Source organism: Perognathus longimembris, chromosome 1 (genome assembly GCF_023159225.1).
Source record: "Perognathus longimembris pacificus isolate PPM17 chromosome 1, ASM2315922v1, whole genome shotgun sequence".
NCBI lineage: Eukaryota > Metazoa > Chordata > Mammalia > Rodentia > Heteromyidae > Perognathus > Perognathus longimembris.
The window spans coordinates 53,404,414-53,432,323 of NC_063161.1; the positions used below are offsets into that span (position 1 = coordinate 53,404,414).

General features: G+C 40.8%; 1 protein-coding gene across 6 annotated transcripts in view; it reads left to right on the forward strand.

The window, feature by feature from the left end:
- The window catches only part of Slc11a2 (solute carrier family 11 member 2), a 45,618-nt gene extending 17,993 nt beyond the window's left edge, over nucleotides 1-27,625 (forward strand). For 5 of the 6 annotated variants that reach the window (XM_048364455.1, XM_048364470.1, XM_048364484.1 and 2 more), the window contains 13 exons: nucleotides 1,343-1,462; nucleotides 4,405-4,511; nucleotides 5,008-5,078; nucleotides 5,180-5,247; nucleotides 7,288-7,443; nucleotides 8,097-8,255; nucleotides 9,495-9,581; nucleotides 10,272-10,391; nucleotides 13,764-13,913; nucleotides 14,914-14,987; nucleotides 15,875-16,028; nucleotides 19,648-19,701; nucleotides 27,213-27,625. In XM_048364455.1, the coding sequence (XP_048220412.1) occupies nucleotides 1,343-1,462; nucleotides 4,405-4,511; nucleotides 5,008-5,078; nucleotides 5,180-5,247; nucleotides 7,288-7,443; nucleotides 8,097-8,255; nucleotides 9,495-9,581; nucleotides 10,272-10,391; nucleotides 13,764-13,913; nucleotides 14,914-14,987; nucleotides 15,875-16,028; nucleotides 19,648-19,701; nucleotides 27,213-27,290 (1,398 nt within the window). In that variant the 3' untranslated portion in view covers nucleotides 27,291-27,625. Of the gene's footprint in view, nucleotides 1-1,342; nucleotides 1,463-4,404; nucleotides 4,512-5,007; nucleotides 5,079-5,179; nucleotides 5,248-7,287; nucleotides 7,444-8,096; nucleotides 8,256-9,494; nucleotides 9,582-10,271; nucleotides 10,392-13,763; nucleotides 13,914-14,913; nucleotides 14,988-15,874; nucleotides 16,029-19,647; nucleotides 20,207-27,212 lie in introns of those variants that run through there. The other variant, XM_048364462.1, reaches the window with a different exon arrangement.
- Nucleotides 27,626-27,910: the final 285 nt, after the last annotated feature.

A 27,910-nucleotide genomic window follows, 5' to 3' on the forward strand; every position in this document is an offset into this window, starting at 1 on the left:
GTCCACTTATAGTGGATTCTTTATTCATTATTTCTGGCAGGACTGAATTCAGTACTGCCAGAATTCAGGTCATTGTGCTAGGCTGGTACCATACCTCTGAGCCGAGTATCTAGTCCTTTTTGCACTAGTAATTTTGAGGTACAGTCTCAAGTTTTGCCTGGCTATGACTGCATTGTGATCTATTTTATGCTTTATACGATAGCTGGGTCAACAACACCCAGCTTCTCAAATATCTATCTATCTGTTTATTTATTTATTTTGGCCTGGGCTGGCCTGCAACTGGGATCCTCCAAATTTCAACTTCTAATATAGTTGAAATGTCAGGCATATGTCATCATGCTCAGCTATTAGTTTAGAAGGGACGTTGAGTATATATGCCTGGACTAGCCTTGAAGCATAACCCTCCTGATCTCTGCTTCCCAGTAGCTAAGATTACAGGCTTAAACCACTGGTGCCCAGGTTATTGAATTCTTTTGTAAATGTTTCCAACTTGGGAAAACTTGCAGATGAACTGCATTGTCTAGAAATACTAGAAAAATTAACTTTAAATGTGATAGTATGAACAAATGAACTATATGTAGGTAATAATTTATTTTATTATTTTACTATTTCATTATTTGCCAGTACTTCCTCTTGTTGTTGTGGTAAGCTCCAGTGTGGCAATTATCCAACTTAAATGTTCCGTGTCACTGAATATTTCTGTGAGGGCAGTTAATTTCTGGTAAATTATATACTGCAGTTTAAAATGATCCCTTGTAGTGCTCACATATTTTTCATCATACATGGTGAAAAAGTTTATATTATCAGTAGGATTTTTGATAAACAGCAGGCTGCTATGGTTAAGCTTTTGGATAGTCAAAGTTAAATGCATATTTTCCACTGTATAAGAGTTTAGCATCCCTAACTCTGCTGCATTTTTCCAGAGTCCACTGTACTTCATTGGCAGTGAAACTTAAGGTATTTGACACCTGGTTTCTTATTTTGTTTTATTCACATAGCTCCTATTAAAAAAAAAAAGGAGAAACTACAGATAGGAGAATCTGAAGCTCAGAAAAGTCCAAGGTACCCAATATGACACAGGTATAGAACTCAGGCCATTTGATAACTGACTTAGGCTCTTTTCTGATTGTACTATTTCCTGTTTACATTACCAATCAACCAAGGAAAGAAAGAGAGAAAGAGAAGGAGGAGGAGGAGAAGAAGAGAAAGAGGAAAAAGGAAGGAAGGAAGGAAGGAAGAAAGGAAGGAAGGAAGGAAGGAAGGAAGGAAGGAAGGAAGGAAGGGAGGGAAGGAGGGAGGGAGGGAATTGTCTAATAAATTTTCTGGTGGCTTTTGTTCTTAGTTGCTCTGGGTCCTTCTACTGGCCACCGTTGTGGGTCTGCTGCTCCAGCGCCTCGCAGCTAGACTGGGAGTGGTCACCGGGCTACATCTTGCTGAAGTGTGTCACCGTCAGTACCCAAAGGTGAGCTGTATGCTGTCTTACTTGTTTCTCACCCATGTAGGACTTTGCATCTGGCAGATACATTCTGTACTGAGCCATTGGACTATTTGGGGCCAGTGGCCTTGAAGATTGCAAGTACCTAAGGAAATCCTGCCCTTCTTGTCTTTTTTTTCCCCATCAAAATCTAACTTGGGATTCACTTTTTCCCAGAAGGGTTTTTTAAAGAAAAATTCTGCTTGCTGTTCATTTACCATTCCTCAACTTTCTGCCATCTACCTACACAGATAATGGGTGTTGGGTGCTCCCACCAAGCACTTTTTGTTTTGTTTTGTTTTGTTTTTGCCAGTCCTGGGCCTTGGACTCAGAGCCTAAGTACTGTCCCTGGCTTCTTTTTGTTCAAGGCTAGCACTCTGCCACTTGAGCTACAGCGCCACTTCTGGTCATTTTCTATATATGTGGTGCTGGGGAATCGAACCCAGGGCTTCGTATATATGAGGCAAGCACTCTTGCCACTAGGCCATATTCCCAGCCCCCCACCAAGCACTTTTATGCCATGTTATTACATCAGTTTTCATTTTATATATATATATATATATATATATATATATATATATATATATATATGGAAAGAGAGAGAGACAGAGAGACCTATCTTTTTATATATAGATCTTTTTTACGTTCTCCTCATTATGAAAAAGGTAAGCTTTTTCCTTTTACTACAGACTATATGTGGCTCTACATATGAGCCAGGTACCGGTGATTCATGACTGATTCTAGCTACTTAGGATGCTAAGATCTGTGGATTATGGTTTGAAGCCAGATTGGGAAGGAAAGTTTGTGAGACTTATCTCCAATTAACCAGCAAAAAGCTGGAGCTGGAGCTGTGCCTCAAATGGTACAATGCTAGCCTTAAGCAAACAAGTTCAGGGGCAGCACCCAGACCCTGAGTTCATCAAGCCTTAGAATGGGCATTTAAAAAAAAAAAACAAGAGGAGGACAAGGAAGAGGCAGAGGAAAGAAGAAAGATGCACACTTGAGAGAAAATATGGAGATGGAGGAGGAGGAGAAAAGAAGAAAAGAAAGATGCACACATGAAAGGAAATGAGGAGGAACAGGGAGAGGAAGAGGAGGAGGAGGAAAAAGAAGAAAAGGGGGAGAAGGAAGCAGAAAAGAAGAGGAGGAGGAGGAGGAGGAAGAAAGGAAGAAAAGAAAGATGCACATATGAGAGAAAATATTGTCCTTTATCTTTCTTGCCTTGCTTTCTTCACACAGTATGATTTTCTTTCCAGATCCATACATTTCCCTTAAATGACGTAATTTTATTCTTTCTGCTTTCTTATCCTCTTTCACTTCAGTTATCTTTCAGATAGGGTCTTGGAGTTTTGCCCAAGGTGGGTCTTGGGACCATGATCCTTCTGCCTATGCCTCCTGCGTAGATCACAGGTATATGCTACCACTGCCCTGCTTATTAAAGGGTCTTTTTTTTTTTTTTTTAAGATCCCAAGTAATTTTTTTTTTCACAGTAGTCATGGTTTTTTTGTTTGTTTTTGTTTTTTGTCTTTTGTCTTTTCTTTTTGCTACTGGAGAGTGAACCTAGGACATTGCACTTGCTAGGCAAGCACTTTGCCACTGAGCTACATCTCAGCTCTCACAGAACACATTTTAACCTTCACAATGGTGAAAATCATCATTATAATCTACAAAGCTTATGAACTATGAACGTTAACAATAAAACCATTTCTTCCAGATCGGGTGATATGTACATTTCTTTCCTTTTGTTAGTATCATCTATTCCCTCTTTCTCCCTCATTCCCTTTCTCACATCACTGCTCTTGAGTTGCTTAGTTCATTGTAGCTGATGGGCCCCTAAATGGTCTTATTTGTAGTTTAGCCTAGCCTATAATTTGCTATGTAGCCCAGCCTGGCCTAGGATTCATGATCCTTATGCTTCCATGTTCCTAGTGATAGAATTATAGACCTATCCCACCACCACCAGCAAGAATAAAGTATTCTTACCTTCTTCTCATAAACCATAATATTTTAGAAATTCTTTTAGCTGTTGTTGCTGCTTCTGCTGCTGCTGATCCTCCTCTTCCTCTCTCTCTCTCTCTCTCTCTCTTTGGTGTCCATACTAATGCTTAAATTTATAGGACCTCCCACTTTCAGCTTATTTTTTTCCCTCATGGCTGGCACTCACGACTATAGCATGAGCCGCCAAGACCAGTTTAGCATTTCATTCTTCATGCCTATTAAAGCACTGTTGGTGAAAAGAAAATTTTTGGATAGTTAATATCCGAAGGTCCCTTTTCTAGATTCAGTGAGCTATTATTGACTAAATTTGTTTTTCATCTGGACTGTCCAGATTAGTTTTCTACTTTGCTGTATGATACCCATTTCCAACTAGTTTGCCCTGAATCTTTTTTCATTTGCTGCTATTATTATTATATTAGAGATGACCCCAGACTTTTCATATTTGTTTTGTAACTTCAGCAGATACTTTCTTCTTCAATCATTTCTATTCTCTCTTGACTGATTTTTTACTATATTGACATACTTGAATAATTATTTGAATATATAAGAATTCAAGTTTAGCATAAATATTCAATAAGTTTATTCATTTGAATAATAATTCAAAAACCTTTTAAATTGTTTTTAGATAAGAGGTTAAGTAAAAAATTGTGAATGGAAATTCTATTCCTTTCTTGAGTGGGATGTACTAGGAATAAAATCAGCTGGCTCCCTGGCTAAATTTGCCAACCATATCATGGAAGCACACTTGGTTCTCTATCTGGAGCCATAGTACAGTCATGAGCTATGTGGAACACAAGTTCAGTATTTCCCCTATTGTCTGGAGGCTTGTAAAAGTCTCTGTGGGTCTTTGCCAAAGTGTGGATTCTAAACAAAGAAGGAAGTTCTTAGAAATGAAGAATCAGAACACCATCTTTTTACTCTTTGCTATGTAGGTCCCACGAATCATCCTGTGGCTGATGGTAGAATTGGCTATCATTGGTTCAGATATGCAAGAAGTCATTGGCTCAGCCATTGCCATCAATCTCCTGTCTGCTGGAAGGTGAGGGGATTTTCCTGTACAATGTCATCAGTGTTGTGTTGGATTTCAAAGCCAAGGTAAAAATAAAAACCCAGATAATTTTCAATTTCAACATTCAACTTACAAAGCCTTTCTAGAAGCACTTTTATCTCCCCCAGCAGATGTAGTCTCCTACGGTGATACATTCCTCTGTTTCCTCCCCATGGCGGTACATTCTTTTTTATAGAGTACGTGGCATTTTGAATTGCAGTTGTTTACTTGTATGTCAGTTTATCCCCACTGGGTAGTGAGTACCTTGAGAGTAAGACCCAGCATTTTCAGCTGTGTGTCCTAAATGTCTGACATTGTTGACTCTAAATCAAACATTCAATGCATGCACTGAAGTCAGAGCTATGATTCTCAATTATCCAAGACTTGATTTCCTATCACCAACTTTTTTCCTCCAAGTATTCTATATTGGGAAGAGAATGTTTTGAGTATTTCTTTCTTCATTTCCCATTTCTTATTTCTAACCTAGGGTTCCCCTATGGGGTGGAGTTCTTATCACCATTGCAGATACCTTCGTATTTCTGTTTTTGGACAAATATGGTAAGGAGAGTGAGAATGGGGGATCAAAGGAGCCCTTTCTATTCATGTGGCAGCTGGGGTGGTCTGCTTTCTATGAGCTCACTGCTGCATTTCCTCCTTAGGCTTGCGGAAGCTTGAAGCATTTTTTGGCTTTCTCATCACTATAATGGCTCTTACATTTGGATATGAGGCAAGTGTGGCAGGCTATGCATTAGCCTCTTAAAACAAGGTTTCCATTGTGTTTTGATTAGTATTTCCTAGTTTGGGTTCCAACCCAGACACCCCCAGGAACCAGTGTCTTCATTTGCAGTAATAACATCTTTCTATGTCAAGTTGTTATAAACTTATATCTGCTTACTGGCTTGGCTAAACATTGGAAACTATCTACACTATGAGTAGATCTTGCAAGTTGTCCCAAAGTTTCCAAGAGAAATGCTAAAGCATGGAAGAACATGAACGAGAAATGTTTATGTATGAGTTTCTCACTGTACACTAGTAGCTAAGATAGGTGATATTTAAATGAATATACATGGTTAGTAGCATACTAAATATGAATATTCAAGAATTAACGTGGAGGGCTGGGGATATGGCCTAGTGGCAAGAGTGCTTGCCTCGTATTCATGAAGCCCTGGGTTCAATTCCCCGGCACCACATATACAGAAAATGGCCAGAAGTGGCGCTGTGGCTCAAGTGGCAGAGTGCCAGCCTTGAGCAAAAAGAAGCCAGGGACAGTGCTCAGGCCCTGAGTCCAAGACCCAGGACTGGCCAAAAAATAAAAGAATTAACGTGGACTAGGAATGTGGCTTAGTGGTAGAGTGCTTGCCTAGCATGCGTGAAGCCCTGGGTTCCATTCCTCAGCACCACATAAACAGAAAAATCTGGAAGTAGCACTGTGGCTCAAGTGATTGTGCTAGACTTGAGCAAAAGAAGCTCAAGACAGTGCCCAGGCCCTGAGTTCAAGCTCCAGGACTGGCAAAAAAAAAAAAAAAAGAATTAATGTGGTACTAAATATTTAGATTATCTAGTCACAAATTCTATAACTTCTGACAATGAACCCCTTATTATGTTACTCTTGTGTAGCTGTGACCAAAATAACTAATAGAACTTAAGTCAGGAAAGATTTTATTTGAAAAGGTTTAGCCTCTGATTGCTTATACTCATTGGATTGGTAGCATGAGCATATAGAGGAAGTTCCTCACCTCATGTTGGACAGAAAGCAGAGACAGTGACAGGAAGAGGCAGAGTCTTATGTGCCCTTCAAAGACACCCCAGTTACCCATTCCACTAGCTAGCTTTTATCTCCCAGTGTTTTCACCACTTCCCAAAAACAGTACTACCATCTGGGGACCAGGTATTGAACACATGAGCCTTTAGTGAACAATTCATATTCTAACCATAAGAACTTCTTTTATTCTTTTTTGCCAGTCCTGGGGTTTGGACTCAGGGCCTAAGCTTCTTTTTGAGTCCCTGGCTTCTTTTTGCTCAAGGCCAGTACTATACCAACTTGAGCCACAGCACTACTTTTGTCTTTTTCTATATATGTGTTGCTGAGGAATTGAACTCAGTGCTTCATGTATGCAAGGCAAGTACTCTACCACTGGGCCATATTCCCAGCCCCAGAACGTCTTTTATTCTTTTGTGGTTGTTTTTGGTGTTGCTAGGTAACAAACCCAGGGCTTTGTGCACGTTGAGTGTTCTACCACTGAAGTGTATCCTGGAGTTTTTTGTTTCTTGAAAGAATACAGCCTATGTTGAGCAAGCTGACCTCAGAGTTCTAGGCCCAAATGATCCTCCTACTTTAGCCTCTCAAGTACCTGGGTCCACAGGCATGTGCCACTGCACCCAGCTGTTGCTTAAATTTTTGGTCATTTTCTACTCTTCAAATAAATAGGTCATTGTTAGGCTGGGAATGTGGCTTAGTGGTAGTGTGCTTGCCTATCATGCATGAAGCCCTGGGTTTGATTCCTCAGTACCACATAAACAGAAAAAGCCAAAAGTGACACTGTGGCTCAAGTGGTAGTGTGCTAGCCTTGAGCAAAAGGAAGCCTGGGACAGTGCTCAGGCCCTGAGTTCAAGCCCCAGGACAGCCGGAAAAAAAAAAAAAAGATCATTGTTGCAGGAGAAGGGACTATAAGGAATAAAGGATGCCAGAATTCCCCATTTCTGTATTACTTCCTAACTCATCTTTTTCATCTTTTGTCGAAAGCTAATCAGTGATGTCGATGTGTAGTATGTTACAGTGAAACCCAACCAGAGCCAAGTACTCAAGGGCATGTTTGTGCCATCCTGTTCTGGCTGTCATACACCACAGATTGAGCAGGCAGTTGGCATTGTAGGAGCTGTGATCATGCCACACAACATGTACCTGCATTCTGCTTTAGTCAAGGTAAGCAAGATACCTTAGTGTTCTTCAGTATAGTTCATGGGATCATTCCCTTTAACAACAAGGGACATAGACTTAGCTTATAACTTTTAAAGCCTTTAAGATTTAAGAACAAAATATTTCCAGTGCTGGACATTTATAAACTTCACATACTCTTGAATTACGTTCTTATCACCAAGTTGACCAGAAGCTACTAGCCCCAGAAGAAGCTGTGGCTACCTTTCTTCATAAAAGGCCTGAAAATGCACCAAGCCTCTTGTGTTTCAGTCTCCAAAGCCTGAGTCACCTGAGGGTCAAGAGGAGAGGAACCCAGCCAAGCTTTACCCATAAGTCTTATGTATTCACTTACTGGGTGATTTCAGAGACATTTTATAATTAGGACTGAAATCAGCCTGTTTTTGCAGGTCAGTAGTCCTTCCAGCCACTATATTTGAGGGTTCACTTAGTCACTCTTCCCTATCTAGGGAATGTGCAATGCTGTCAAAGGATATAGAGTTCTTAATCACTTAATGGACTTGGATTTAAGTCAGTGTTGGATCTTGTATTTCATGTAGGCAGTTGTTTGCCCTCTTAATCTCCCAGCTGACTCCAAAGTTTAAGTTTCACAAGGGAATTTGCTGCACTTGGTGAAAAATTGACTGCTGCTATCTTTCTAGTCTAGACAGGTAAACCGGGCCAATAAGCAGGAAGTTCGAGAAGCAAATAAGTATTTTTTCATTGAATCCTGCATTGCTCTCTTTGTTTCCTTCATCATCAACGTCTTTGTGGTCTCCGTCTTTGCTGAAGCATTTTTTGGGAAAACTAATGAGCAGGTGGTGAGTATACAAGGGTCATGGGTGGCAGTGAATGTTAGGGTAAAATGAAGACTGGATGAGGCAGGAAGCTACAACAATGCCTAGAAGCCCAAAGAAAATATATCTATAGCCTCAATTCTACCTCTGCACTAGTCAGATTCCAGTCTAGTCTGGCCCAGTCTAGCTCTGTCTTTCGCAGTACTTTCCTGGAAAGGAACCTGGCCTCACCATTGACTCTTGCTGTCATGTGGAAGACTTCACAACTCTTTGGCTCCTTCGCATCTGTCCATTTCCTGACCATCAGCTTGTCCCTTTCTTCTAGTCTTGCCGCTTGAGCTGAGGACAGGTTGGGAAAAACTAGCAAACAGAAAACACACTTTGTGAAAAGTACAGAAACATGCATTTGTTACTCATATCTATGTCCTTTGGACTCCTGATGCCTATATAATCTTTTTGTTTTCTTTCTTTCTTTGTTCCTTCCTTCCCTTCCCTCCCTCCCTTCCTTCATTTTTTTTTGTTTGGTTGTTTGTTTTTTGGTATTTTTTTTGGGGGGGGGGAGGATGCGTGCACCACACGCAGACCTGGGGCTTGAACTCAGGGCCTGGGAATTGTCCCTGAGCTATTTTGCTCAAGGCTAGTCCTCTACCACTGGAGCCACAGCTTCACTTCTAGCTGTTTCTTCCTCTTTGGTGGTTATGTGGAGATAAGTGTCTTACAGACTTTCCTACCCAGGTTTGAAGCTATCCTAATCCTCAGATCTCAGCCTCCTGAGTAGCTAGGATTACAGGTATGAGCCACTGTGCCTGCCTCCCCCCCATGCTGATTGCCAAGCCTAGGGCTTTGTGCCTGCTGGGTATACTCTACCACTGAGCTATATACCTCCAACTGCCTCTTTAGTTTTTATCACCACTTGTTTCCTAGGACTCCTGTCTCTCCTTTGAGTGACTTCTCCCTATTCCATGTCCTCTCATGTTTGAAGCCTTCTCTGGGCTGCTTCTGTCATTGTTTAAAATGAGCAAGATTTGTGTATTATTATGCACACTCACTTAATAAATAATTTTGATAAAATGGGGATCTAAGAGATTGTGGAGGAAGATTGCAAAAAACCAATGCTACCAGTGTCTATTCATATCATATCCTGCTCTAGGACTTTCTTTCAGCCTACTCCTTATAAAAGACCTTGATATGATTTGTAGTAGAGTTCTTATCTGCTTCTTGACTCTAAAACAAAAGTTTCTCTTAAACTTCTTTGGGTTCTAGGTTAGTGTCTGTAGAAACAACAGCAGTCCCCATTCTGGCCTTTTTCCTGAGGATAACTCAACTCTGGCCGTGGACATCTACAAAGGGGTAAGCATGTTCAGGTTGTGATTTTTGCTCTTAAATTAATCTTCGCTTATTATCTGGTCTTTTTGTAAGTTTGTTTTAGATCTGACCATGTCTCCTTTAGAGTTTTATTTATTTCAGAGGTCAGCTTGCTAGACAGGCATTTTGGGTTATATGACTAGGGCAGGTTGTCATATGGTATCAGTTGAAAAGTTTCCAAAATCCTGGTGACAGTATATGGTTGTTAATTGTGATAAATGTTCTTTACCAGGGTGTCTTAGTCCCTTTATTCTGCTTATATCATGACTCTTGGAGAAGAGTATAACATACAGTGCACTGCATTCCCCAAATATATTTGACCGTTCTTTACACCCTTACCATTTTCCACAACTGGGGGGGAGGGGTACAGAAAGATCTGGGAATGTGGTATAGGCTTCTGTTTTTTCCTGTATGTAAGATGGAGATGAATGCTTCATGTGCTTGGAGAGGAGAGTACTAGACTGAGAAATGAAGGAACATTCAGCTAAGTTGAGAATAAAAGCCTATAGAGTCAAATCCAAACCAGAGCCTAGCTTTGGAGCAGTGCCTAGCACAGGACTTGGTATGAGTGCTACCTAGCAAAGAAGAGGAAAGAATACCACAGGGATGAGCTGTTATGAGTGTTGCCTAAGAAGATGACTAACATAGCTTATGATCTTCCTTTGCCTCTTCCAGGGCGTTGTGCTGGGATGTTACTTTGGACCTGCCGCACTGTACATCTGGGCCATAGGGATCCTAGCTGCAGGACAGAGCTCCACCATGACAGGAACCTATTCTGGTCAGTTTGTCATGGAGGTATGTGCTAGTGTTGAATAGAGAGATGACAGAGCCATTTAATGTTTCTTTTCTTTTCACTCTTTTTTTTTTTTTGGCAGTCTGGGGTTTGAACTCAGCCTCAGGCTTTCTAGGCTGGTGGTCTTCCACTTGAGCCATGCTTTCAGCTGTTTATTGCTGGTTATTGTTAAGATAAGGTCTCACCACCATCTTTTCTGCCTGTGCTGTCCACTGTGATCATTCCACTATCCTAAGTAGCTAGAATTATAGGCTTGAGCCATTGGCTTTGGATTTCTTTATCTCATGCTTCTACGGTCTCTCTCTTTTTTTTAATTTATTTATTTATTAAACAAATTTTTTTTTTTTTTTTTTTTGGCCAGTCCTGGGCCTTGGACTCAGGGCCTGAGCACCATCCCTGGCTTCTTCCCGCTCAAGGCTAGCACTCTGCCACCTGAGCCACAGCACCCCTTCTGGCCGTTTTCCATATATGTGGTGCTGGGGAATCGAACCGAGAGCTTCATGTGTAGGAAGCAAGCACTCTTGCCACTAGGCCATATTCCCAGCCCTAAACAAAATTTTTTTGACAAGGTGTTGTACAAAAGGGGTACAGTTACATAGTAGGGCAGTATGTACATTTCTTGTGCTATCTTACACCGTGTTTTTCTTTCCCTTCCCTAGGTCAGGTAGACATATATACAATACACAATGTACCAAGAACATATACAGTAGCCACATGGCCTACGCCAAAGAAAATTCACCTAGGTCTTTAAATGCAATGTCTACAATAGACAGTATGTCGACAATAGTCTTATATGAACATACATACATAGCTTTTGAGCTATTGTGATCCACTGACAGGTCAATTTTTGACCTTTATATGTTGAGTAGTTGTTTGGTTTTAGTTACATAATGTAGAGTCACTGACCCAAACCTGTGGGAAATACCATTTGACAAGAGGTTTTTGGTTTCACAGACCTGGTCTCTACTGTCTCCCCGTCACCCCATCTTGTTTTGTTTTTTTTTTTTGGCCAATCCTGGGCCTTGGACTCAGGGCCTGAGCACTGTCCCTGGCTTCCTTTTGCTCAAGGCTAGCACTCTGCCACTTGAGACACAGCTCCACTCCTGGCCGTTTTCTGTATATGTGGTGCTGGGGAATCAAACCCAGGGCCTCATGTATACAAGGCAAGCTCTCTTGCCACTAGGCCATATCCCCAGCCCCCGTCACCCCATCTTAACAGTCATATATCAGGGAGATCATGCCCCTTTGTTTTCTGTGTTCTAGGCTTGTCTCGCTCAACATTATTTGTTCAAGTTCTGACCATTTCCCTGCGAATAACAATATTTCACCATTCCTAATCGCTATGTAGTATTCCATTGTGTATAGGTACCATATTTTTTGGATCCATTCATCTGTGGAGGGGCATCTGGGTTGATTCTATATTTTGGCTATTGTGAATTGTGCAGTGATAAACATGGAAGTACAAATGTCTTTTTGATATCTTGGGACCTGCTGTTCAGGATAGATGCCTAGAAGTGGAATGGCTGGGTCATAGGGTAGGTCTATATTGAGCTTTTTGAGAAACCTCCATACTGTTCTCCAAAGTGGTTGTACTAATTTGCACTCCCACCAACAATGGAGTAGGGTTCCTCTTTCCCCACACCCCCTCCAGCATTTGTTGTTGCCTGAGTTCAGAGTATAGGCCATTCTAACTGGAGTGAGGTGGTGTCTCAGGGTTGTTTTTATTTGCATTTCCTTTACTACCAGGGATGTTGAACATTTCCTCATGTTTCTTTGCCATTTTTATTTCTTCTCTTGTGAAGTCTCTCTTTAGCTCCTTTGCCCATTTCCTAATTGGTTTACTGGGCTTGGAGGGGCTTAGTTTTTTGAGTTCTCTGTAGATGACAGATATTAGGCCTTTGTCTGTTGCTGTGCTGGTAAAGATCCTTTCCCATATGGTTGGCTGTCTTTCTATTTTGGTGGCTATGTCCTTAGCTGTGCAGAAACTTTTTAATTTGTAGTAGTCCCATTTGTCGAGTCTCTCCCCTATTTGTTGTGCCCCTGGGACTATTCAGGAAGTTCCTTCCTGTGCCTATAAGTTCTAGCGTCTTTCCTACTCTATCCTTCAGTAGTTTCAAGGATTCAGGTCTGATATTGAGGTCCTTGATCCATTTTGAGTTGATCTTGGTGCATGGTGATAGGCTTGGGTCTACTTTGAGTTTTCTGCATATGGCTGCCCAGTTCTCCCAGCACCAATAGTTGAAGAGGCTGTGTTTATTCCATTGTATGTCTTTAGCTCCTTTGTCGAATATCAGCTGACTGTAAGAGTGCGGTTTTATTTCTGGATCTTCAATTCTAATCCATTGGTCTTCCGGTCTGTTTTTATACCAATACCAGGCTGTTTTTGTTATGATGGCTCTATAGTAGAGCTTGAAGTCTGGTATTGTGATACCTCCTGCACTGCTTGTTTTGTTTTGTTTTGTTTGTTTTTTGGCCAGTCCTAGGCCGTGAACTCAGGACCTGAGCACTGTCCCTGGCTTCTTTTTTGCTCAAGGCTAGCACTCTGCCACTTGAGCCACAGCGCCTCTTCTGGCCATTTTCTGTATATGTGGTGCTGAGGAATCGAACCCAGGGCCTCATGTATACGAGGCAAGCACTCTTGCCACTAGGCCATATTCCCAGCCCCTGCACTGCTTTTTTTGCCTAGAATTGCTTTGACTATTCTAGGTCTTTTGCTGTTCCATATGAATTTATGGATTGCTTTCTCTATTTCAGTGAAGAATGTAACTGGGATTTTGATAGGGATTGCATTGAATTTGTATAACAATTTGGGCAATATGGCCATTTTCACTATATTGATTCTGCCTACCCATGAGCATGGGAGGTCTTTCCATCTCCTTGTGTCTTCTTTGATTTCCCTTATTAGATTTTTATAGTTCTCATTAAATAGGTCCGTCACATCCTTGGTTAGGTTGATCCCCTAGGTACTTTATTTTTTTTTTGGCTACTGTAAATGGAATTGTTTCCATAATTTTCTTTTCTGCTTGTACATTGCTGGTGTACAGAAAAGCTGCGGACTTTTGTGGATTGATTGTGTATCCTGCTACTTTTCCAAAATGGTTTATTAGGTGTAGGAGTTTGGGGACTGAGTTTTTTGGGTCCTTCAGATATAAGATCATGTTGTCTGCGAAAAGGATAGTTTGATTTCTTCCTTGCCGATGTGGATCCCTTTGATGTCCTCCTCTTGCCTTATTGCTATGGCTAGGGATTCCAGCACTATGTTGAACAGAAGTGGGGAGAGTAGGCATCATTGTCTTGTTCTAAGGTCTCTCTTGATCATCTCCAGTTCTCTTTTTTCCATTCTGACCGATATCCTGATTCTGTTTTTTTTTCAGGGGTTCTTGAACCTAAAGTGGTCACGTTTTGCCCGAGTGATTCTGACCCGCTCTATTGCCATCATCCCCACTCTGCTTGTTGCTATCTTCCAAGATGTAGAGCACCTAACTGGGATGAATGACTTCCTGAATGTTCTGCAGAGCTTACAGGTGAACAAGAAGCCGGAACGCTCACATCACATGTAGCCAGACTTTTAATCCTGCCCTCAAGCATCAAGTCTTGTACTGACTACTGGTGGGACACTGAAAGGAAGAGGCAGCAAATGAGTGCAATCCCTACGATTTACAAGACTTAAATGAATAGTGTTTTAGCTTGTTGAATTGGAATTATAAGGCCTAAATAATACTGTATTACAATTCATTAATCCAGCAAACATTAAATGACTTTAAGACTTATGCTAAAGGGGAGGGAGGCAGAAGAACATAGAAAGGGATAGTGAGTAAATACAGTCAAAATTTTTAATGTATATACAGGAAAATGGAAGTAGGAAACTTTAAAAGATAGGTGGGATAGATGGAAGAGCAGGAGAAGAATGGAAGAGGTGACACTGATCAAGATCAATTGTACAACCCAGGCACTAGTAGCTAATGCCTATACTCCTAGCCACTCAGGAGGCTGAGATCTGAGGATTGAGGTTTAAAGCCACCCTGACAGGAAAGCCTGTGTAAATAACTCTTGTCTCCAATTAAAAAAACAAAAACAAAAAACTGGAGGTGAAGCTGTGGCTTAAGTGGCAGAGTGCTAGCCTTGAGCACAGAAAGCTCAGGGACAGCCACCAGTCTCTGAGTTCAAGCCCTAGGGGACACACACACACAAAAGATGCATTGTACACATAAATGGACAAGTTAAATTGAAATGCCTTGACATATGTATTTAAAGATAATAATGAAAGAAGATAGTATGCTGAATTCTGGGGAAGCTGAGAAGACAATTCAGATTCAATATTTTGTCTTTGTGTAAGGACAGATACACACTTAGTATCACCATTTATCCTAGGTTACAGATAGCTTGACGGCTCAATAGATTTCAGCATAAAGTTTGAGTATGTGGGGACAACAGGAATAATTACGATTTCCTTGTGTTAGCTGTGGTTTTTCTTTGGGATTGTCCCAGGAACTCCAGAATCCATGTCTGATTTTTTTTTTCCAGCTTCCCTTTGCTCTCATACCCATCCTCACATTCACAAGCTTGCGGCCAGTAATGAGTGACTTCTCTAATGGAATGTGAGTATAGTCATCTTGGTTCTCCAAAGGGAGGCTTCTATGTGGAAATAGGGTATTTTTATCTAACACACCAATCAGAAATTAGTCACATGCTTGAGAAATGATTGCTAGCAACATCCTCTTTGATATAGAGAATGGAGAATATGAATCTAGTAAAAGGAAAAACAAATTTTCCATGCAGTTTTTAGTGTTAAATTTTACTCCAGCTTCAGCCACTGAAGTGTGAATTCTGTGTTAAATGATCTTAATATGAAAGGCATCTGAAGGTATGTGATTTTTGCATTACTCGTCAAATTTCAGTGGCCTCTAAAGTTTGTTACTTTTTAGGGGATCAAATGTTAGGATAAATATTAAGATTTATTTAATATATTTTTTTAAATTTTTTATTATAAAACTGATGTACAGAGAGGTTACAGTTTCATACGTTAGGCATTGGATACATTTCTTGTACTGTTTGTTACCTTGTCCCTCATAACCTCCTCCCCCCTCTATTTAATATATTTATTTACTATTATTTCCCATTTCTTTCTGTTATTGCGTAATTTGGGATCTCTTTTTTGCAATGCCTCTAATCCTTATCAAAATAACCCCATGGGCTGGGGATATAGCCTAGTGGCAAGAGTGCCTGCCTCGGATACACGAGGCCCTAGGTTCGATTCCCCAGCACCACATATACAGAAAACGGCCAGAAGCGGTGCTGTGGCTCAAGTGGCAGAGTGCTAGCCTTGAGTGGGAAGAAGCCAGGGACAGTGCTCAGGCCCTGAGTCCAAGGCCCAGGACTGGCCAAAAAAAAACAAAAACAAAAACAAAATAACCCCATAAGATGCAATTTTCTGTCCGTGGCCAGGTTGGACTGTTTCACTATCTTATGTGCTGATCTTTTACAGAGGCTGGAGAATTGCTGGCGGGATCTTGGTCCTTATCGTATGTTCCATCAACATGTACTTTGTAGTGGTTTATGTCCAGGACCTAGGGCATGTGGTGTTGTATGTGGTGGCTGCAGTGGTCAGCGTGGCATATCTGAGTTTTGTATTCTACTTGGTAAGTTCAGTCTGGAGGGAGCAGGGGCACAAGTATCTGGGATGGTCAGGTTAGGCAAACTGACATTCTATCCAACAGATCACATAGCAATCTACCTCCTGGCTATTGAGGCAATTTGTATGGCATTTTCAAGGCATCTGTTTGTATGTCTAATCATCAAACTTACTGTGGTTTCTTATATCATGTTTGTCTGTTTCTATCTTTAATTCCTGACAAGGAGAAAAGTAGGTCTGAGAAACAACAACAAAAAAAGGTAGTAAGACTGATAGTGGAGAGTGGTTGGTACAAGATGGAGATGGAAAAGGTATGTACATTGTGATCGAGAGCTTTCAAGTGGGACACAGGTGGGCTCAAGTGTGAGCCAGCTTTACCACTTATAGTTATATAAAGTAAATACTCTTGTTGAATAATTCTTCCTCCCCTCCTTCTTCTTCTTCTTCTTCTTCTTCTTCTTCTTCTTCTTCTTCTTCTTCTTCTTCTTCTTCTTCTTCTTCTTCTTCTTCTTCTTCTTTTTGCCAGTCCTGGGGCTTAATCTCAGGGCCTGAGCACTGTCCCTGGCTTCTTTTTGCTCCAGGCTAGCACTCTTGAGCCACAATACCACTTCTGGCTTTTTCTATATATGTGGTGCTGAGGAATCAAACCCAGGGGCGAGCACTTTACCACAAGGCCATATTCCCAGCCCTCAATGAATTATTCTGTAGTCATTAAAATATCTTGGTTTTACAAATAAATAATCTTGGTTTTTAAAAATTCTACTTATGGGGGCTGGAGATGTGGCCTAGTAGCAAGAGTGCTTGCCTCGTATACATGAAGCCCTGGGTTCAATTCTCCAGTACCACATATGTAGAAAATGGCCAGAAGTGGCACTATGGCTCAAGTGGAAGAGTGCTAGCCTTGAGCAAAAAGAAGCCAGGGACAATGCTCAGGCCCTGAGTCCAAGGCCAGGACTGGCAAATAAATAAATAAATAAATAAATAAATAAATAAATAAATAAAATAAAATAAATCTACTTATGAAATTGCAGATGTGGCTCAGATGGTATTGTCAGCCAATCAGCAAAAATAAGCATCAGGTACCAAGTTTGAGTCCCAGTCTTGGACAAAAAATTAAAAAAAGAAGGCGGGTGCTAGTGGCTCATGCCTGTAATCCTAGCTCCTCAGGAGGCTGAGATATAAGAATTGTGGTTCAAAGCCAGCTTGGTCAGGAAAGTCCATGAGACTCTTATCTCTTAACCACCAGAAAACCGGAAGTGGCACTGTGGACCAAAGTGTTTATAATACTAGCCTTGAGTAAAAAGCTCTGGGACGGTGCCCAGACCCTGAGTTCAATCCCCATGACTGGCAAAATAAATTAGAGAGAGAGAAGAAAGAAAGAAAAAGAAAATAAATCCTGCTTATAAAACTTAGTTATGGGGGACATTGGTGGAGGGGGTAACATTGTTCAAGACATATTGTACTTATAAACTGATTTTGAGATGAAACTCCAGATGTTCTTGAACATTGCTAGTATTGATTTTTTAAAAAGCCAAGATGGGCTCCAGTGACTTTTTATGCTTAGGATGCCTATAATCATAGCTACTGAGGAGGCTGAGATCTGAGGATTGTGATTCAAAGCCAGCCCAGGCAGGAAAGTCTGTGAGGCTCTTATCTTCAACTAACCACTAAAAAACCAGACGTGGATCTGTGTCTCAAATGGTAGAGCATTAGCCCTAAGCAAAAAAGGTCAGGGATAGCATCTAGGTCCTGAATTCAAGCCCCAGGAGTGGTACAGACACAAAATAGCTATGGTGACAACAAATCCCCTTTCCTGTATTATACATATTTCTCTGAGAAACACAAGGGTTGTGATAAGGATCAGGAGACTTTATGCCATTTCTGCTGCAAATAGATGTTAAAGGTAGAGAGTAGAACCTGCTCTTGATGTCTAGAGCACTTAGTCCCCTTGCCAGTGTCTGCCACAGGTTAGGTAGATGATTGGGAAAACCATCCTAATGAATACTGAAAAAGTATGTCCTGGATTGGTATATTCTTTCTGTTTTCCTTCCCAATGTTAGGTATGTGAAGATGATACTAACCCCAGCTCCTAGGAAACCAAGTTTATAAGCCCACCACATTCACAGATTTATTATCCATGGTTTTGACCAAGTGCTGTCAAAAAATATGTTTTAATTAAAGAAATTTCAAATCTAGCCAGGCACCGGTGGCTCATGCCTATAATCCTAGCTACTCAAGAGGCTGAGATGTGGGGATCATGTTTCAGAGCCAGCCCAGGCAAGAAAGTCCATGACACTCTTATCTCCATTAACCACCAGGAAACCAGAAGTGGCACTGTGACTCAAATGGTAGAGTGCTAGCCTTGAGCTAAAGAGCTCAGAGACAGCACCAAGGCCCAGAGTTCAAGCCCCATGACTGACCAATAAATGAATAAATAAATAATTAATTAAGAAATGTCAGGCTGGGAATGTGGCTTAGCGGTAGAGTGTTTGCCTAGCATGCATGAAGCCCTCAATTCCTCAGCACCATATACACAAAAAAGGCCAGAAGCAGCACTGTGGCTCAAGTGGTAGAATGCTAGCCATGAGCAAAAGAAGCCAGGGGATAGTGCTCAGGCCCTGAGTTCAAGCCCCAGGACTGGCAAACACAAAAATAAGAAGAAGAAGAAGAAATGTCAAATATAAATTTTTAAATTACCAGCAACATATTATACAGCTCAGATGATGTAGAAAAGTTCTGTCACACACACATTATTATCAGCTGTATTTAAATCCATTGTGTGATCCACTGAGTGTTTCCCTGCCCTTAATTTTGTGAAAATATACCACTCCTAAAAACAAATACCACCAATAAAACAAGGTAAAAGTTAGGGTAATTCTCCCAATCCAAAAAGGACATATAAGGGGCTTTACTTAAGTGACAACGTGAAAATTTTAGATTTGTTGAAAAGTGACATGGCTTTAGCAGAAAATGGATGGCAGTATGGAAAAAGTGAACCAAGATACTACATTACAGAATTCTATGAATCCTGAGCGTTTGTAGTTCTTTTTGAGCAGTGATCTTGGGACTGTATACCTATGGATACCATAGGTATCCTACATAGCAATTGTTCTTAAAATTGGTTTAGAAGTTAAAGGAATCCTTTCATGATAGTTATTTCTGAAGGTGCTGGGTTGTCCTCTGTGACCCCGAGACTAGAGAGGTTATTGATGTCCCATTTTTAGAGATGAGGGCTGATTCTAGAGTAGGTTACTGCCATTTAGTAGCTTAAGAGATTCTGCCATGTCTATTGGTCATTTCCCCATTCCTTAAGATGGGGAGTAGGGAGAAAGGGGATGCAAGAAAATGGGTCAGCAGGAAATTCTCTGTTGGATAAAAGAAACAAGTCACAAACACAAAATGGTAGAGATAATTCAGTGTTGAAAATAGCATGCAAAGTCTTTGTTGAGGAAGAAGTATTGAGGGTAGGGATGGGAGCTTGATTGGGCAGTCCTTGGCAGTGGAAGCAGGTGGACAACTTAAGGCAGGCAGCAGTGTGCATGTGAGCAGTGCTGGAGGAGCCATGTTGGTGGGTGAGAGGGCCCTTCCCAACGCCTGATTGAGTGATGACCATGTTTATCTTCCAGGGTTGGCTGTGTTTGATTGCACTGGGCATGTCCTTCCTGGACTGTGGGCGCACGGTAAGCATCTCTAAAGCCCTGCTGACCGAAGACACCAACGGTGGCTGTGCTAAGTAAACACTGGATTGGTCTGTCTGTCCTCCGCACGGAGCCATCAGAGCCAGTGTGTTTCTATGGTTTACTGTGTGAACAAAGCCACAAGTATGTGCTGTTGCACACCCTTCAGTTAGGACTCAACTACTAGTGGGGAAAGACTTTGTTTGATGTGTGTTTGAATGAAGTTCTTTTCTTCCTGATCTCCTAGCTTCGGAACTGGATTAGGTACAATTTTGAAAAGCTGACATTTGCTGCTGCTGCTATTATTCAAACACTAATTTCTTAAGCCCAAGGCCAGCTTGTTTATCCTTTTGAGAAAGAATTTTCTGTGGATAATTCTTAGAATGTATTTTTAAAGAAATTGGAACGTGCAATACATTTTTCATAATACATACTACAGACATTGTCATGGCAAATATAAAAGTTTTGTTTGTCAAAAAGATAATGCATTTTAAAAGCCTGAGAAACACTTTTATGGACACTGTCATTTATTTTAATTATTAAAAAAAACCAATTTGAGTGGTTCCTTTCATATGGAATAGAAAATTAAGAGACATAAACTCTGGGGCCAGATGTGATGGTGAATACCTGTAATTCTAGCTACTTGAGAGACAGAAGCAGTGTTTTTTAAGGCCCAACAGGGCAAAAGTTAGTGAAACTCTCATCTCAAAAAAAAAAAACAAGCACAAAAATCTTGGCATCGTTTCTTCCATATGAAATAGAAAATTAAGAGACATGAATCCTGGGGCCAGATGTGGTGGTGTACACTTGCATTCCCAGCTACTTGTGAAGCAGAGACAGGAGGATTGCTGTTTAAGGCCAACCAGCGCAAAAATTAGTAAGACTCTCATCTCAACAAAAACAACTTGCGCTGAGCACCAGGAGTTCACACCTTAATCCTAGCTACTCAGGAGGTTGAGATCTGAGGATTGCTGTTCAAAGCCAGCCCAGGCAGAAAAGTCCATGTGAGACTTTATCTCCAATTAACCACTCAAAAAGTGGAAGTGGCACTGTGGCTTAAGTGATAGAGTACTAGAATTCAAGCTCCACAACTGACAAACACTGTGGCTTAAGTGATAGAGTACTAGAATTCAAGCTCCACAACTGACAAAAAAAAAAACCCAAAAAACCAAAAAACTGGCATGGTGGTTCATGCTTGCAATCCCAGCTTCTTGGGAAGCAGATATAGTGGGATCATGTACTGAGTCTGGCCTGGAGCAAAAGCCCAAAGTTCTGTCTAAACACAAATCAAAAAAGCAAAAAGACTACAGTGTAGCTCATGTAGTAGAATGCTTATCTGTCAAGTACAAGGCCTTGACTTCAATTCTCTGTACCACTAACAGAAAGACAGAGAATCTGTTGGGCTCAAGATTTTTAAAATCTATTTCCACTTTCTCCACCTATAGGGAATAGTTACTAATCATCTACCTCCTAAAAGTATTCCTCAGAGATTGCAATCCTAGATTAGTAATAATCATGTTAACAGAGAGAGTTCCTGATGATATTTATTTTTGAACATGTTTTGAACATGTTTCCCCTTTCTATCCAAGAGGGTGGTGAAAGCAAAAGGTGATAGCATTTATGAACTGATGTTCTTGGGAGACCTTGGAGGTGGAGAGAAAGGTCTCAAAAGTGCAAGAAGAATCATCTATGTTATTCCTGAATCTATCTCTCAGTGTTTTTCTTCATGGTACCCAAGACGATCTCAAAGGCTGTAGACTTAAGACTTAGGAAGTATGCTCTCCTTGCTCTCACTCTCCTGCTTTTTCTCTTACCCTCTCCTTCCTTTCACAAATCAGCATGTGGCACTGTGGTTAAAGCCCCCTCTCAGCTAGGTGGGACTCTCCAGCTGGTCCCTAAAAAGGAAAGTCTAATGCCAGAAGGTGGAGCTCTGGAGTAGTGGAAAGAATGTCTTCAGCTCTGGGAGCTTCAGCCACTTCTGACATTTTTACTTAGTTTGAAACAGATTCTCTCAAGTGGTTCACAGCTGTCAGGTGGACACAAATGAGCAAAAATCCTTCCTGGCCATCATCTTGGTGAGAATGGGAATGACTTGAAGGACTTCTCATCTTTGGAGCTTTCCCTCCAAAGCACTGTGTTATTGGTGTTCTCTGCTTGTCTGGTCCCAGAGGCATTGTGACTGGGTTTTTATACAGGCTAAGCACAGCCTGGATGGACTGTCTTTTCAAAGGCATTCAGGGTAAATTATTGTTTCACTCCCTGTATATTTACTCAGCCTCTCAGTACTACACACAATCCCAATTGCTCTATGTTCCTCCTCATAGCTGGTATTCCACTCTTCCCTCTTGTTCCCCAAGCCCCTCCTAAAGGTCCTGAAGCCCTCCTAAGGGGCCTGATGTTGTAAGCTTTTGTCTGTAGGTACCAGTAGGTAAATGTCAACTTGACCCAACATACACAATACACTAATTCCTTGTAGAGATTCTGTCTTTGCCCTTGTATGGGTGGGTCCACACATTTAGAAACATGTAGAAGCCCAGTCAAAAAGCTGCTTATTTTCTTCCTTTGTCATCACAGAGATCGAACCATGCATCAAGCCTAATGAATGCTAGGCAAGCGCTCTACCACTGAGCTATAGCCCAACCCTAGAATTCTTAAACAATTATATCTTCCCAGTTAAGTGGCATTTTATAATTCTATGAGTATCTTACCATGTCAGAAACATTCCTTTATTCCCTTTGGGGCTTACAGAGAGAAAGTGGATCCCAACGGTTCTCTGTACAGCGTGTAAAATTTTAAGTCTTCCTCTGGCATGGTAGTGTATGCCTGTGATCCTGGCACTCAGGAAGCCGAGCAAGATGATCCTGAGTTCCAGGCCAGCCGAGACACAGAGCAACACTTCATCTCAAAGAAATATTTTAAAAAATGATTTTAAAAGAAAAAAGCCTTTTAAAGTCCCCCAGTCTATGCACTCGGCACATGTTACATTTTGGCAGTATGTTTGTGTGAAATGTTCAAGAATTTACAATTGTACTTCTTGTAAATTGGTTCTTATTCTCCTTAAATGTGACATGGGATAATTGTTCTGCTACAGTGTCCTGGGAATTAACAGGGTTGGGGAGGAGCCTCAACTGGCTCGTATGAGGTCCTGCTAGGGGCGTCAGGAATGCTCACAGTGGGGCTTGTAGTGAACATCTAAAATGTACATTCAATTTGTAATTAAAAGTTTTCTCTTTTTCCAGTTTGGTTTCCTGGTTATTTTTTTGACCTTGAAAATATTTAGCAATAGGGTCGCAACAGCTTTGATAAGTAGATGCCAAAATGTCACTTACCAACTAAAGATGCACACTAAGCTCACACTGTTAATGTTTCGGTCCTTTGAAGAGAACGAGAGCCAAGTTTAGACATCACTCAGAGGAATAGGTTTAGTCCTCATTAGGCTTGGATTAGTTTCAAACACTAAGACATTAATTTCTGTTTCCTCACAGGTAATGTTGTTATAGCTGAATGTCACATCATAACCATGGTTCAACTTGAAACTTTATACTGCCTTTCTTTACTGAAGCTGAATAGACATTCATCTTATATAACTGTCTATGTGAAATCTCATTTCACCAGTCAGGCTTGTGTATTCTGTATTTGCTGTCAAAAAGAATATTCAAAGAATCAAAATTTCTTAGCTTATAAACAAGTGAGCATTTGGCAGATATGTATGATATAACTGGATATATTGTCACCATTATTAATGACAGGTAGAACACTGTACTTAAACCTAAGTCAGCCCTTAATTTTATCTTGAGAGCGACATTAGAACTTGGTTTTACCTTTCTGCTGTACGCTTTATCTGATTGTCTTAGGAGCAAAACACTGTAATCCCATAGAGATTCTTTAAATTGATTTTCTTCATTTAGCTCTTCTTAATTTTCTTTAAATTTTAGAACTGGACTAGGATGCAAAGCAACCTGAAGATCTGTACTTAAAACAATTCCTCTAATTCTGTCCTTTGGATGCTTTTTCCTTTTTCACTGGTTAGACTCTGTGTTGGTTTGCCTTTCCCAGCACTGTAGCTTATAAATGAAAGAACAGAAAGGTCATTTCTATGTGATAGTCCTGGTCTGAGCACTTGAGCCTTATAACAAGAGGCTCAGAATCTATATCCTTGAGGCAACTGAAGTATCAAAAGTAACTGCCTTTGTCACATTGATAATAAATGGGTTGTCAGTTGAACATGAGTAGCTCAATATCAGAGCCTACATACTCATACTCATTTACAAACTAGCCCGTATAATATATAGTATACCCTTCAACATGGATAAGGTTACCAAGCATGTTTTCTTAGCAGCACCGAAAAACAACAAAACATAATACCATTTAGGCCAGGCATGATGTTATATGCAAGTAATCCTGGCATTAAGGGTAGGAGGGTTGCAAGTTTCACACCAGCCTGGTCTCAATAGAAAAACTCCTATCTCAATCAGCAACAAGAAGAAGCAAAAAAAAAAAAAAATGCTCTGAATAGTGCTAGAATTTGCTTTTTATTTTTATTTATTTATTTTTGTCAGTTGTGGGGTTTGAACTCAGAGCCTGAGTGCTGTCTCTGAGCTTTTTTCACTCAAGGCTAGTGCTCTGCCATTTTGAGCTACAGTGCCACTTCACTTCTCTGGTGGTTAGTTGGAGACAAGAGCCTCACAGATTTTCCTGCCTAGCCTAGCTTTGAACTGTGATCCTCAGATCTCAGCCTCCTGAGGAGCTAGGATTACAGGCATGAGCCACTGATGCCCAGCTAGAATTTGCCTTTTAAATTGTATTATCTTTGGAAGCACTGTGGTTGGAACTCAGTGCTTTAACTTTGCTAGGTTGATTCTCTACCACTGCAGCCAAGCTCCAACCCTAGAAAATGTTTGAGCTGAGTAGTTGCCCACAGACTTTGGTTTGTGCTTTTGGAAGGTAGAAATGGACACCGTGGGCTGGGAATATGGCCTAGCCGTATAGTGCTTGCCTCGTATACATGAAGCCCTGGGTTCAATTCCTCAGTGCCACATAGAAAAGGCCAGAAGTGACGCTGTGGCTCAAGAGGTAGAGTGCTAGTCTTGAGCAAAAAGAAGCCAGGGTCAGTGCTCAGGCCCTGAGTTCAAGCTCTAGAACTGGCAAAAAAAAAAAAAAAAAGCAAATGAAAATGGACACCGTTTATGATGCCCATCCATGATGGTACTACCTGGCAGTGGCTAAGAGCTAGTATAGGTATACTGACTTGTATGAACTCTCAGCTCCCCAAAATATTTTAGCCCCTTTCTGTGCCACTTAGCCACACTTCAATATCCTAAAACAACATGACACCCTTCTCCAAAGAGTTCCACCTACTCAATTGCCTATGACACATAGTGTCACAGAACTAGCAATACAGGCTTTGCTTACTCTGTAATGAGGAAGTCCAATACCTTTACTCACACAAAAAAGGTTTTTTTTTATTAATTAAATTTTATTGACAAGGTGTTGTGCAAAAGGGTACAGTTACATAATAGGGCAGTGAGTACATTTCTTGTGATATCTTACACCTTCGTTTTTCTTTCCCTTCCCTAGATCAGGTAAGCATATATGCAATACCCAGTGTACCAAAATCATATACAGTAGCCACGTGGCATGTGCCAAAGGAAATTCACCTAGAACTTTAAATATAACGTCAACAATAGAGTTTGCTTATCCTTATGATCATATATACATAACTGTTGAGCTATTGTGATCCACTGAGAGGTCTCAGAAAAGGTTTTAGTGGGGCTGGGGATATGGCCTAGTGGCAAGAGTGTTCGCCTCGAATACATGAAGCCCTGGGTTCAATTCCTCAGCACCACATATATGGAAAATGGCCAGAAGTGGCGCTGTGGCTCAAGTGACAAAGTGCTAGCCATGAGCAAAAAGAAGCCAGGGACAGTGCTCAGGCCCTGAGTCCAAGGCCCACGACTGGCCAAAAAAAAAAAAAAGAAAGAAAAGGTTTTAGTGAATTACCAGTGAGCCTGACAATGGCTCTTAGTCACTGGAGCCCATGACTGTAAGATCCTAAGGTAAAGAAGCAAGTTGGTCTGAAGAACGGTTTCCTTGTCTTAATTAAAGCCAGTGTAACCCCAGCATCTTCCTTGCCCACTTTTAGGAATGGTTTGGTCCTGAGCACCATCTGTTTTATGTTATCGTCACACATCATCACAACTTTCCTGAGAGGTTATACAGGGTCACGTGTAAAGTATTAAAATATATTTATTGAAGAATAACAAGAGACTATACTAGTAGCATAAGGATCCAAAGGCATCAAGGTCATAGGAAGGGATAGAGTTGTGTCTTAAACCCAACTCTATTGGTAACATCCCAATAGGGTACTTCTTACAGATTTATAGTCTGCTTTCTGTCTTATAAATTGTGTTCTCAAAAGGCAAGAATATTACTAAAGCCCTAGGTTATAAAAGGGTCAGTAATTGTCCAAAGTTGTATTCAAGGGATGGACAAGAATAGAAAGTTGTAACTCCGCAGAATATCTGGATTCACTTCTCTAGACATTGGATCTTGAACTATACATTAAAGACAGCTGAGGCAATTCTGGTTCCATTGGCAAATTTTGGGATCTGTAGATTGTTCCTCTCTTAGCACATTACATTTTCTTTTTGGGGGTTGGAACTTGGTGTCTGCATTTGTTATACAGGCACTTCACAGCTGAGCCATACCTCCAGCCTTGTTTTTTTACTGGTTACCTTTATGATAAGGTCTCACTTCCTGCCTTGATATGTGCCTTGATCATGATCCACCTATTTTAGGTTTCCCATAGTTGCTAGAATGACAGACTTGTGCCTCCATAGAGCATCCCTCCTTTGAGCTGCAGTCTAAGGGACTTTTCTACTGAGACTATCTTGGAAATGTGATCTTCATAATCTCAACCTCCTGTGTCGTTTAGGATCACACACACACACAGTATTGCACTATGAGTTAAGAAGGGGTCTTGTGAACTTTTCTACCCAGGCGGGCCTTGAATTACAATCCTTGCATTCTCAGCCTCCCAAGTAGCTAGGGTTATAGGTAGGTATGCCACTGGGCTCAGCTATCTTTTCATTGTTTTTAATAGAAGTATTTTTCTCTGTTCAGGTGCTGACGAGTAATAGGGCTAAAATGAGGGCTCTGGATTTAAGCCATTTGAAAGCTAATTTCCAATACATGCATTGCTAAAATACTGATACCTTCTGTGTGTTTGGTCACATTCTGACCTTAAGTCCCATCCTGATACAGTGTCCTAGAGGATAGTCACAGTGCTGATTTTACTGGCAGCTTTTGGCACTAGCTCCATCCTTATTTATGTCAGCTTTTATTACTTTCAACATTAGAATCCTGTGTTCTATGTTTAAGCCATTTCTTTTCTGAGATAAAAATAGAGCAGCACTGAAATAAAGGCCTACATTAATATGTTTATAGATATTTAAGTGTCCATTTCAATATCTAACTATTTGAAAATCATCTATCTTTTATCTTTTTGTCCTTAGTACCATCTGGGATTGACAGCTCGGCCTGAACTCTACCTTCTGAATACCATGGATGCTGACTTACTTGTGTCTAGATGACAAACAGCCTGAGAGACCATCCATGAACACTTTCCCTAATCCCTTTTGTGCCAAGTGTCTATTAACCTATCTCTGATAGTTCAGAGGTGAGTTTTGTTCAAGTGTTTTGAACAAAGACAATTTCCTTATGGGAACAGGGGTAAAAGCTGACAGCTCTAAGTGTAGGTCAGAGACCCACCTACCTTACACAGTCAATGGCCAGAACTGGATGATTGGCCTTTGATGGCCACTCATTCCTATAGGCTTCTTGACTTCTGGGATTTGTAAAGTATATATGTGTATATATGTAAACCTGAACATATCAGTTAAAATAGAAATTTAAAGCTATCCAAAACAGATAGATTTTTTTAAGAATTATTTAGGCAAATTAGATATTTTTTGTCAGGATCAAAAATAAGAAAGAAAAGGGAATAATCCTTTCCTCCCTTTTTTTTTAACCACAAACTTGTCAAACTATCTTTTTTTTTTTGGCCAGTCCTGGAGCTTGGACTCAGGGTCCGAGCACTGTCCCTGGCTTCTTTTTGCTCAAGGCTAGCACTCTGTCACTTGAGCTATAGAGCCACTTTTGGCCATTTTCTGTATATGTGGTGCTGGGGAATTGAACCCAGGGGTTCATGTAT